The sequence below is a fragment of the Phyllobates terribilis genome, unplaced genomic scaffold, assembly GCF_046119375.1.
Source record: "Phyllobates terribilis strain yellow unplaced genomic scaffold, ASM4611937v1 Scaffold_3__8_contigs__length_932513732, whole genome shotgun sequence".
Lineage (NCBI taxonomy): Eukaryota > Metazoa > Chordata > Amphibia > Anura > Dendrobatidae > Phyllobates > Phyllobates terribilis.
The window spans coordinates 420,388,553-420,401,234 of record NW_027362763.1 but is presented as its reverse complement, the minus strand read 5'-3'; the positions used below and the strand labels follow the sequence as shown (position 1 = coordinate 420,401,234).

Below are 12,682 nucleotides of genomic sequence, written 5' to 3'. Positions count from 1 at the left end.
CATGTTCACTACAAATGGCTGGATTTGAACAGCAGTGAAATGTGATACATGTGACGGAAAACCACAGTTTTAAATAGCTGGCCTGTAGTTAACTATTTTTAACAGCGAACTGGTGTCAATAACTTCGCTAACACACTGCAACAAAATTTCAATGGAGGCCAGAAATGGACGAATTTTCAGCGCACTTGTATGTGATCCGTGTGACGGACAAACCACAGTTTTAAATAGCTGGCCTGTAGGTAACTATTTTTTAACAGCGACCTCGTGTCAATAACTTTGCTAATACACTGCAACAAAATTTTAATGGAGGCCATAAATGGCAGAATTTTCAGTGCACTTATATGTGATCCATGTGACGGACAAACCACAGTTTTAAATAGATGGATTTTTAGTGCTGTAATATGGAAAGGATCTGGCTGTATTCTGCAGAGCCAACAAGCAAATGGAGCAGAAAAACAGTGTTCTCTGGATTGCTTTTAAAGCAAATAATCAGGATTAAGATCTAAAAAAAAATTATTCCTGGCCCCTAATACCTGGGGCTATTTCTAGAAATATCTGTAAAAGCACCAGCAGCAGACAGAACTGAAACGGACCCTCTTGCTATGTGCACTGCAGTTTGCAACATACATTGCCTGCCTGCCTAGCACTGATATCTATGCAGATGAATTAGTCCTCAGAAGGACTGTTAGTTGAGATGGATATGTGAATACTATATGCTGATATACCTACACTAACTAAGAAACAAGCAAATCTCTCCCTAACTCAGCAGCACCTCTCCCTACACTGTCTGATTCCGGAGTAGACTGTGACAAGAATGGCGGCACCAGGTCTGATATAGACCTGATGACGCTGCACAGCCAGCCAATCACTGTAATGCCAAAAACAACATGGCTGCGGCATTACAGTGTGTGGCAGACAATCCCTGCATGTTCATTGGGGCTCTAAAGAGCGCCAAACATGCAGGGAGGGGACCCAAGCTCCCGCCGAGCAACCCCGGAAATACTCGACGAGCGCTGTGCATCTCGAGCAGTGAGATGCTCGGGCGAGCACCGAGCAGTAGCGAGCATGCTCGCTCATCACTAGATCTCACCCAATTTATGTATAGTGGATCCAGTTCGGGTCACAGTTCAGGAAAGGAAACCGGACACAGGAGTATCAATATACCCAAGTATCCCTGTCGAGCCCAGTATAACTCCCGTCCTTACAAGGGCATTGCCCAATGTAGAGATAAAAGCCCAAAATTAAACACAAAGCCCTCCCAATGCATTTCTGCCTCAATATGGTCTCATCAGGGGAGTGTACTTGTAAGAGAGAACCTGATCAAAAGTTCCAAGACTAAGAGGTAACAAAATAAAAAAATTTATAAAAGGGGCTCTGCTGTGACAGCAAGACCCCTAGTAGGCTGTGCTGCACAGTCTCAAGATAGCATGAGCACAAGGCATACTACAGGCATCTTAAATACTGTCCTATTGATAGTGCTTACCATGGCGTTCACATATGCGCCAGAGCACTTCCTCTACCGCCTCCTGATGTCAGCGTGTCTCCATAGAGAGGCGATGCTCCAGGTAACCAAGTGCCTGTTGTGTATTGATGATGTGTCGGCTGCTCATTGGCCTGTTGCAGAGATGGCTGGGCATGGTATAGTGACATCCCTGCTGTTGCATTGGGTCTGCGGGGCGTGGTTATATGACATCCCTACTTGTCATCCATTGGGTGTTTACCTCCCCGTCGACACTGTCAGATGACTGGGCGTGATCTTATATTCTCCCTCCTGTTGTGGGGGATTGTGGGGTGTGGCTATATAATTTGCCTGCTTGTCACCCATTGGACATTATAATCACCACCAACAGTCTTTTTAGTATTGTGATTAGATGGTCGGAACACTGACACCATTGGTTCTTGAATGACTTGGGGTTTGTTAAAATATTTGCTGATTCCAAAAGTGGGAAGGATGTGAATGTGTCTACATAGTAAGGAATGCCTCCCAAACCTACCCACTATATTGTCACATAGCATCCAGTATGTTGTACGGGTGTGTATTACTAGCCACACCCCCTGAAGATGCCAGTATTAGCACATATTCGCCATATCAACACTGCTAATTAAAGAATATTTAAATGATACAGTATCCCAGTAAACTTTTTTATGTATCCATATTCCCAATGAGCATGGGACAAGTCTGCATAAATAAAGAGCAGGAGAGAAGGGAGGAAGAGAGGAGGAAGGTGGGGGATTTTTTGGGTTGGATTTTTTTACGTTGAGTCTATATCAAATAGAACAGAGGGGGTAAATTCAAAGAAAACATCTGAAATTCAGCTATTTACTTAATTCAAGCGGGTTGACTGTTCTCAGATGGAAAATCCATCTGGATTCTCTTTGGAGAAGTGCTTTATGAAAATTCCCTCCCCTCTTTGATGGTTCCACCATGTACCACATGTGTACACCCCTTTATGGATGAACAGATACATATTACCAAATTACCCAGAGGGTAAAAAAAACTATAATTAAGGGGTGTATTAAAACATGACTTTTATTTCTGTTTTATTAAAATGTAGTAAAGAAAAATATTAAAAGTATACTAGTTTGTCCGTGTCCTTCTATAATATTAAGTCTCTAGAAACTGTATAGTATAAGGATACATCTGATATCATGAGCTCATTATATTCATTGTAGTCAGGGGTGGATTAAGAGTAGCAAGGGCCCCGGGCAGTTTAGAAGGCGCGGCTCCCCTCCACACACACCTGATGTATCACGTGACATGTCACATGATCCCCTGTGATAGATCATGTAATAGTTCACGTGAAATTAATTTGGCACAATATTAATTATAATAACTTTTTTTAGGCTGTGTGCCCACTATGCGTTTTTTAAGCGTTTCCGCAGCAGCAATTCCGCTGCAGAAACGCTTAAAAAACGCTTGGTAGAAGGCCTGCCATGTTCCCCAATGATAATCCGCATGTGCTGTGCACATGCTGCGGAAATTTCCACTGCGGATTATCATTGCGGAAAAATCCGCAGCACTACCAATTATGTTGCGGAAGCGCGGCGCTTTCGCCGCCATTGACTTGCATTGGAACACATGGAATCTGCATCACTGCATCTGTACATGCAGTATCCATGCGTTTCAATGTGCGGATGGTACCCGGGTTTGGAGAAGAGGAGACTCTCCTCCAGACCCGGGTACCATAGAACCTGTAAAAAAAGAATAAAATAAAAAATAAATATTATACTTACCTTCTGATGGCCCCCGGTGTCTTTATCCGATGCGTCCTGGCTTGCCGGCAGCTCGCGATGGTCTGAAAAGGACCTGCCGTGACATCATTTAGTCATGTGACGGGTCACGCGACCGCTGACGTCGGCAGGTGTGACCTTAAAGAACGGTAAAAAATAAAAAAATTAATATATACTTACCTTCTGATGGCCCCCGGAGTCTTTATTCCATCCGTCCTGGCTTGTCGGCCATTATTTTTTACCATTCTTTTACGGTCACACACTATATAAATCCATGCCAGTTGCATGGATTTATATAGTGTGACCAAGTTGTCAAGCACTTTCCAAGTGATGCTAAAATCGCTTGGAAAGCGCTTGTCAACCCGCATGCGGAAATGCATGTGAAGAACGCTTCACATCCGCAAGTCCCTGGCAGGAAAAACGCATGTACAATCCGCATGTACAATCCGCATGCGTTTTTTCTGCCAGGGAGATGCAGAAACGCTCAAAAAAAATCGAGAGCATTTCTGCATCGTGGGCACATAGCCTTACATTAATTGTATGACTCAATATTGAGCACATGTAGCCATCTATACACAGCAGGAGGCCGCACGTAGCCATCTATACACAGCAGGAGGCCGCACGTAGCCATCTATACACAGCAGGAGGCCGCACGTAGCCATCTATACACAGCAGGAGGCCGCACGGCGCTATCTATACACAGCAGGAGGCCGCACGTAGTCATCTATACACAGCAGGAGGCCACACGTAGCCATCTATACACAGCAGGAGGCCACACGTAGCCATCTATACACAGCAGGAGGCCGCACGTAGCCATCTATACACAGCAGGAGGCCGCACGTAGCCATCTATACACAGCAGGAGGCCGCACGTAGCCATCTATACACAGCAGGAGGCCGCACGGCGCTATCTATACACAGCAGGAGGCCGCACGTAGTCATCTATACACAGCAGGAGGCCACACGTAGCCATCTATACACAGCAGGAGGCCACACGTAGCCATCTATACACAGCAGGAGGCCGCACGGCACCATCTATACACAGCGGGAGGCCGCACTGCGCCATCTATACACAGAGGGAGGCCGCACGGTGCCATCTATACACAGCGGGAGGCCACACGGCGCCATCTATACACAGCGGGAGGCCGTACGGCGCCATCTATACACAGCGGGAGGCCGCACGTAGCCATCTATACACAGTGGGAGGCTGCACATAGCCATCTATACACAGCGGGAGGCCGCACAGCGCCATCTATACACCGCAGGGGGGAGCACGGCGCCATCTATACACAGCGGGAAGCCGCACGGTGCCCCCCCCCAGAGACAGCAGGAGGCCGCACGGCGCCATCTATACTCAGCAGGAGGCCGCATGCAGTCACACACGCAGTCACGCACGCACACAAACATATACTGACATATACATACACGCATAAACAAATTTGAAACACAAAAATACATATAAACAGACACCACACAATGATATCTGCCTGCACACACACACACACACATACACACACACACTCACCATCCCCCGGCTCGGCTCCAGTCCTCCTGCTCTTTTCTGGTGCAGCACTGCAGGCCGGGTGCACACTGCGTGACGTCACAGATAGGAGACACGGCCACGCACAGGGCCGTTTCTCCTAGCAGTGACGCGGCCGGGCCAGCACAGGGAAGTTAACTGCTGCAGTGCTGGCCCGGCCGAAGAAGAAGCAGCGGCCATGCGCTGCTGCTGGGGGAACGGTCCGGGGCCCCCCCGCCACTGTCTGCCAGTATGTGCCGCGGCGCCGCACATATAATGAGGGCAATCTGGCCATAGACACCCCGGAGCCCCGGGCCTTCTGGAGGCTCGGGGCCCCGGGCGGTAGCCCAGATTGCCCTCATTATAATCCACCTATGATTGTAGTCTACCTCTATGTCTGCAGTTCATAGATTAGTTAGTCAGATTCTTTACTAGGACATACACAGATTCCCTAGTCTGGCTTCTTCAGGGGGCTGGGGCTATAATACCAAATTAGTATAGCCCCAGCCCCCTGAAGAAGCCAGACAAGGCGAAACTTGTTGGGGTGGCTATGTATATATTTTAGGTAGCACTAGGGAATCTGTGTATGTCTTAGTAAAGAATCAGACTAACTAATCTATGAACTGCAGATATAAAGGTAGACTACAATGAATATAATGAGCTCATGATATCAGAAGTACCCATATATACAGTTTCTAAAGACTTAATATTATAGCAAGGTCACAGACAAACTAGTGTAGTTTTAATATTTTTCTTTACCACATTTTAATAAAACAGAAATAAAAGTCATGTTTTAATACAACCCTTAGTTAGAATTTTTTTTACCTTCTGGGTAATTTGGTAATACGTTGCCAGAGAGGTGTCTCGACAATTGAAGATGTCCCCAATATGTTCCCCCACCCTCCTCATGAACTACTGTATGGTATTTCCAATGTATTCCTTCCCGCAACTACAAGGCACCAAGCTGCCCGCCCTGCTGGTGCACTGTTGCTACGGCGGTGGATAGCGCATGACGTCACTCCTTTAAGAAAATAAAAGTGAGGACCCACTGAGAAGTTTGGCTTCATAGTCTTATCAGATTGTTAAACTAAGAACCTCATGCTCAGCTATATATATTTTTGCCTAGCAGCATTAGATCAACAGTACAGTATGATTTTTTTTTAGATGTGGTACATGCTCTTTTTTTCAGTGTATTGCATGATCTGTCTCCTTTCTTGGATCAGCAGTCGTCCCATTTGACACAGGTGATTTTAATAAGCAGGAGACTGCAAAGAGGGTCCAACCTATTTTTACTCTCATTTGAGAGCTTGAGGAAGATGAGTTTCAATGCTCCTTTAATTTGATGTTGGTGCTGTGTGGCGGTGCTTGTGGGGTGGTGCGGTCTAGAGTCATGGGGACTCAGTCTTGCATCATGGGCGCTGTGAGGCACCAGGCCGCCCGTCCTGCTGTCCTGCTGGTGCACTGTTGCTGTGCCGATGGTTAGTGCACAACGCCGCTCCTTTATGGCAATAAAAGTTAGGATCCACTGAGAGATTCACCGTGACATGGCAATGGCCTTCATACAGTCTGATCAGAATGTTAAATTAAGAACCTCATGCTCAGTTATATATATTTTTGCCTAGCGGCATTAGATCAATGTATGATTTTTTGGAGGTGCGGTCCCATTCTCTTTTTTCAGCGTATTGTCCTCAATTTTCCTTGTGTTTTAAGTTAGGGGGTTCTCTCTTTTTTAGTGGAGAGTGTTGGAACGCTTCTCTCAACAGATGGTCTGGGTACCCAGAAACGTGTGTCTTAGGTCCCCTGATTGATGAATAAATTCTCTTTTTTCAGAACAGTTACGTCTTAAACGTAGATACTGTTCCTTGGGGATACTTCTTTTCAATGGAAGCGGATGGTGGATTTCCCATTTGAAGAGTGCGATTGTAGCAGTGGGTTTACGAATAATCGTGGACTGCAGAAACCCATCCCCTGATTTGGTGATCAGTAGGTTAAGAAAGGACAGTTTTTGTTCATGGATTTTATGTGTGAATATAAGTCCTATTGGGTTGATGTTCAAGGATCCCACAAAATCAACGAAGCCCTCTTAAGAGCCCCTCCACAGCAAAAACACATCAATGTATCTAAACCATAGGTCAATACACTGATGATTCTGCCCTTCCTTCTGCAAAGTCTCATCCCATCAGATTTGCAGAACTTTGCACACAGGGGCTGCCCATTGCTGTGCCCCTGAGCTGGTGGTAGGTGTCCCCATCGAAGACAAAGATGTTGTTAGTGAGGACATTATTGATTTATCAGGGTATGGCTGGATTTCTCTCTGTGGGCTTGGAAATGGACTCCTGTTTAATAAAGCAAAATAGGTGTTTTCAGAGCAAACATACACCAACATATAAAGCAGCCTTTCCGTGAATTAACTAAAAACATATAAGGAATAAATTACTTCCTGGTGGGAGGTCCAAAGTCTCAACAACTACATTAAAAATGGTATTGTCCCACGACCGAGGTCTGCGTATTTCACTGTTTCCAGCAGTCAGATGTAGGTGCCCACAGCTGATGGCAAACTGGGAGAAAGAAGACACAGCTAACTGCCTCAGGTTTATACAGTTGCTCTTGGAAGAAGAGAAAAATAATCTAACCCTCCTAAATGATAGACTGAAAGAGTCTATCGAGATTACCAAAAAGTTTACAGGAGATGTAGATTTTCATATCAAATGGAGATCTCTACAAAACACTATAGAGTGGTTTCAGTCCCATTTAAAAGAAAGCAAGCACAAACAATTCTCACAAAAAAACAGTACTATCATCTGATTGTGAATTGTTTTGACATTTACTTCTCTGCATTGTTTTGCCTTACTATTTGTCCATTGGATTTGCATAAAGAGTATGGGATGGTCACCTGCATATGTATTTTGGCTGTTGGCAATTATTTATTTTCTATTTCGGCACCCTTAGTGGAGTCTACCTCTGTTTTCACATCTCTTTTTAACTTATTTCTCATTTTGCATTATGTGTCGTCAATAAAATTTCATCTTATTTTACTTTTGGCTGCTTCGTTCCTGTTTTTTGTAGGTTTTATAGCTTTGCAAGAGAGCCTTGTACTATATGGTCTCATTATAGGTCTTTATTTTTTCTGTATTTCTGCACAGATATTTGTGTGACCAGTATGGACCTTAAGTGCAGGGACCTTGGTTATCCCTCATTGATACCGTTTTTAGTGGAGATGTTATTCAGAATGATTCTTCAGGAAGTGGGCATACTTCTGAAATTGAGAACACAATCAAATATTTATTGAAAAAGCAAATGCAAGTCTGGTGGACTAATGAATCCTTAGAAAGTTATTTGGTTAAAAATTTCGTACCAAGAGGTTTATCCATTAAGATAATAAAATATTTTCCTGTTGAAGTTATAGTCTTTCGATCCAGATGAAAAGAAGCCTGTAATATATGTTCTAAATCTTTGATAGAATCGCTTATTGGTTTTAACAAGAAGAGATTGGAGACCCTGGAGAATGAAATCAAGACCAATCTTGTGAAACTAAAAGAGGCCCTCCCCATCTCTAGCATTTAGGTGTTTAAAACTGATATTGATAAACAATTTGTGACTTGGGAAAAAGAGGTACAAGATCTAAAAATTAAAAAATTCCAACGTGATCTAAATGATTATCAATCTAACACAGTGTATAAATGGCAACATGTTGATACTGGTAAACAGTCAAGTCACAGCACATCTTTTCATTTGGCTTTTATATCTACTGAAGAGGAGTCAGAAACTCACACTGGCAGACTGACTCATCCCTTCGAAAAAGCTAAATGGAAGACTGCAAGTTATTCCAGGGGACATGACAGAAATAGATGTATTTCAACCACTAGGTCTGAATAATCTAAACTACAGGTGATTAATCTGTCTAATATAAAGTAGCGACCAAAACTTTTACATTTTTTTTTAAAGTGTGATTACTTCTGTCTGGTTGTTGTGATGCCATTTTCCAGGTGATAAATTGAAAGTGCATGAAGGTGTCATCATGCAAGACCTTAATTTTAACCAGAATGCTTTTGAATATAGATATGGTAATTTAAAGAAAACGGACTGCCAAAAGTTTTTGCATATACTATTTATTGATCATATCAGAGAGAAATTCATGGTTTTCAATGCCATAACTTAGTATTTGTCAGCATAACCTCTTGCTTTAATTACTGCACCACACCGACGGGGCATTGAAGCCACTATGGAATTCAAGACATCTTGAGGGCTCTTGCTCCATTCCATTTGCAAATCTTTAAACAATTCATATTTATTGCTATGGGTACGGGCCCCAACTCGTCACTCTAACTCATCCCAAAGGTGTTCTATAGGATGTAAATCAGGCGATTGGCTTGGCCATTGTAACAGGTGAACATTTTTCTTAGCTGACCAATTTGTGACTAAATTGGATGAGTGCTTAGGATCATTGTCTTGCTGAAATTTCTATCCCCTGCCTACTTAAGTTTTACCATGTGGCAGCATTACATTCTCCAGTATATCCTTGTACATTATAGCATTCATATTTCCATCACTTTTATGCAGAGGGCCAATGGCAGATGCAAAAAAAGTAGGCCCAAACCATGACATTGCCACCACCATGTTTCACTGTAGGTGTTTGATACCTTACATCATTATGTTTTTAAATTGGGCAGTATATATAGTGCTTGCCATCACTACCAAACAGATTGAACTTGGATTCATCCGAACACAACACCTTAGACCAATTTGTCTCTTTTCATTGGCTGTGTGCTTTAGCAAACTCAAGTCGGACCTTAAGGTTCTTTGCAGAGATGAAAGGTTTCTTGACTGGAACTTGTGCATTCAACCTTACTGCTCTTAGCCATCGCACCAGTTTGGTGACTCACTTTAACTCCATATTCTTCGTTCATTTCGTGCAAAATCTGTACAGCACTTTTATGAACACTTTTTTCTGGAAATCAGATACTGACTTTCTCTTAATAATGTGATCAACTCTGGAGGAAGTTTTCCATGGTCGTCCACTTCTAGGTTTGTCAGCTGTTCCATAACCTTCTTTTTCTTTTTTTAATATACATGATATTTGGATCTGAGAACAGTTGAACAATTGAATTCCATAGCTACCACTTTTTGGCTTTTGCCTGACTTCACTCTCAGAATAATAAGCTTCCTGACATCTGGTGATAAATTTGGCTTTGACTTTGCCATGTTTTAACCTAAAAATACACAGATAAAAAAAAAATTTAGGCAAAATTCGACTACCCATGACAAAATATGCAAATCATTTGGCCCAGCAAATGTTGAAAACTAACACATGAAGGGATAAAACAATGTCAAACACAATTTTATTCCTCACAAGTAATCACACTTAAGAAAAATGCAAAACCTTTGGTCGCTACTGTGTCTTTCGCAAGTTGACGTTCTAAGCTCTGGCCTTACTTTCTCTGCTGTGTCTCCATTTGATCTGTTTACAGCTGTGAAAGATTTAAATCTTTTTGCTCGCAATTTGAATCTCAAAAAACGTCCTGAAAAATCAATTGTGCAGGAGGAATGAAATACAAAAGAGCTATAGGCGATTAAAATCCTGGAGGAAATAAGCGATGAACAAGAAATTGCCACAACCGAAGGTAAAAAAGTGAATCTTCCCCAGAGTCAAGGAATTCCCTTCATTAAATCTATATCCTAACATAGAACTTTTTATCAAACTTGTTATTAAGGAATTTCAGAGGATACCAACTAAGATCCGTAATGACAACTTGTCACCCACCCAGAGAAAATCCCCACATGAATTAAAACAGTTGAAGGAGGCTGTTGTTGTCATTTGGCCCATATATTAATATGAGAAGGAAGTGTTCAGACAGCTGAGAGATAGTGAGTGGTATAAAAAAATTGACTTTTAACCCCGCAACATCTTTTCAAACACAGCTTTGCATTATTGTGGATGAAGCATTCCAGGCAGGGGTCATCACGAAAGTTGTCAAGGAAGGCTTGATTCCAGAATCCCCTTTGTACAGGGTGTCTCTATCTTATTCCAAAAAGTACATAAAAATATGCCCAACCCTCCCGGGGCGCCCCATCGTTTTAAGAAAAAAAAGTCTGTGCGAATGGGTGTGTAAATATCTGGACCACTATCTAAAACCAAGACTGGAAACTCTAGCATCATACCTTAAGGACACCAATTACATGTTGAATAAAATAAAAAACACGTGAAAGAAGGGATATGGCTTGTTACACTTGATATGGAATTCCTTTACACATCAATTCGACGCAAAGATGGTATTGAAGCTGTTAAAACCTTCTTAGCAATGACCAACATTTATTCTAACTTGGCCCAATTTTTATTAACTTTGTTGGAGTTTTCCCTGATAAAAAATCTTTTTAAAGATTAAAAAATTATGTATTTACAGCTTCAGGGCACCGCGATGGGGGCAGCCTTCGCACCCTCTTACGCTAATCTCTTTTTGGGCCTGTGTTAAAGGGAAAACTTTCTTTCAAATCCTCTACCTTTGGTCGATGAGGTCCTTTTGTGGACCCACTTTATTGACTATATTTTTATCATCTGGCAGGGTACTGAGGATAAACTGAAGCATTTCATGCAAAACCTTTTAGAAAATTATAAAAATATAAAACTGACATGTTCCTATAGCCAATCTACAATCGATTTCCTGGATATTAGTATCACCAAAGGTGAGGATGATGGCTTTATCTGCAATAAGGTGTATAGGAAAAATACAGCAGTGAATTCACTTCTGCATGCCTCTTCCTCTCATCCATAACACCTTATTAATGTAATTCTGATTGATCAATTTTTATGAACCATTAGAATTTGATCCTCTAATCATTGTTTCTCCAAACAGGCCGGAGACCTCACCGACAGATTTGAGGAAAGAGGTTAGTCTAGAAGAAGCATGAAAAGAGGATACCAGCGAGCACTCCATTCTAAAATAAGTGATCTTCTGTGCCCTAGAAGCAAAACTGCATCAGACACTCAGGTTAGGCTTTACCCATGGATGGCATGGTATGAGACAAGCTTTAGACAAATATTGGCCTATTTTGAGAAATAATCCGGTACTCTCCAAATGTACAACTGAGTGACCATCCATTAGTTAAAGAAGGGCACACAACCTAAAGGATCTCCTGGTTCATAGCTTCTATGAGGGATTAAAAACAAATGTATTTGGAACTAGAGAACTCAAGTGGGGTTTTTCCATGCAAGGAGTAAGAGAAAATAAACCAAGGCTCCCAATTCATCTCGGTTTATGGGGTACAATTTGCCCTTATAAGGGGGATCAACAGTATAATGTTGTTAACTGATGTCAAAATATTCATAAATTTGGAATCATCAAGGGCCAGTGAAGACCGCGTGCAACTCGCTGAGATCACTCAGACACCTGGGGAATTGGGGATGATTATCTAACTGTCCCTGTACTAACTGCACATAACAATGTGCGGCAAATACTTCCTTCTCCCTTGGCTTGGTCTGGACTACGTCTCAACACACGTTTCGCCAGCTAAATAGAAACTCTTTGTTGGGGATAGGAATTATTTTAATGATCAATATTTTAAAGTTGATAATAAAAGTTACATTTTAATGAACATTTTCTATATTCACACTCTCAATCCTCCATTTTACCCTTCCTTTATATCTGATTCTATCTGGTGGTGCACACTAATTGTGAATACATGTATGGGAGGATAGTACTTACACATTATTACTTTAAGGACAATAGTTGGCAATATTACCATGTTGAAGAATATGAGGAGCATTGTTACTGATTTGGGAAGCAAAAGAAATCAAAACAGCATGGGGTAGAAAAGAAGACACTTTAAAAGGGTACTCTATATGGTACTATTGTTTCTAGGGGTGCTGTCTCCATGGAACCAATATTTTTGAGGGGCAGAATGGGGAGTTTGTGCAAGTTGGGAATCGTGGGGAAGG

General features: G+C 42.2%; 1 protein-coding gene across 3 annotated transcripts in view; it reads right to left on the bottom strand.

Moving 5' to 3' along the window:
* Positions 1-12,682, bottom strand: part of CYB5R4 (cytochrome b5 reductase 4) — a 544,645-nt gene that overhangs the window by 73,133 nt on the left and 458,830 nt on the right. The window contains exon 15 of one of the 3 annotated variants that reach the window (XM_073675651.1): positions 9,622-9,959. The exons of the other annotated variants lie outside the window; for them this stretch is intronic. Coding sequence (XP_073531752.1) covers positions 9,653-9,959 — 307 coding nt within the window. The 3' untranslated portion in view covers positions 9,622-9,652. Of the gene's footprint in view, positions 1-9,621; positions 9,960-12,682 lie in introns of those variants that run through there. 3 annotated transcript variants of the gene reach the window in all.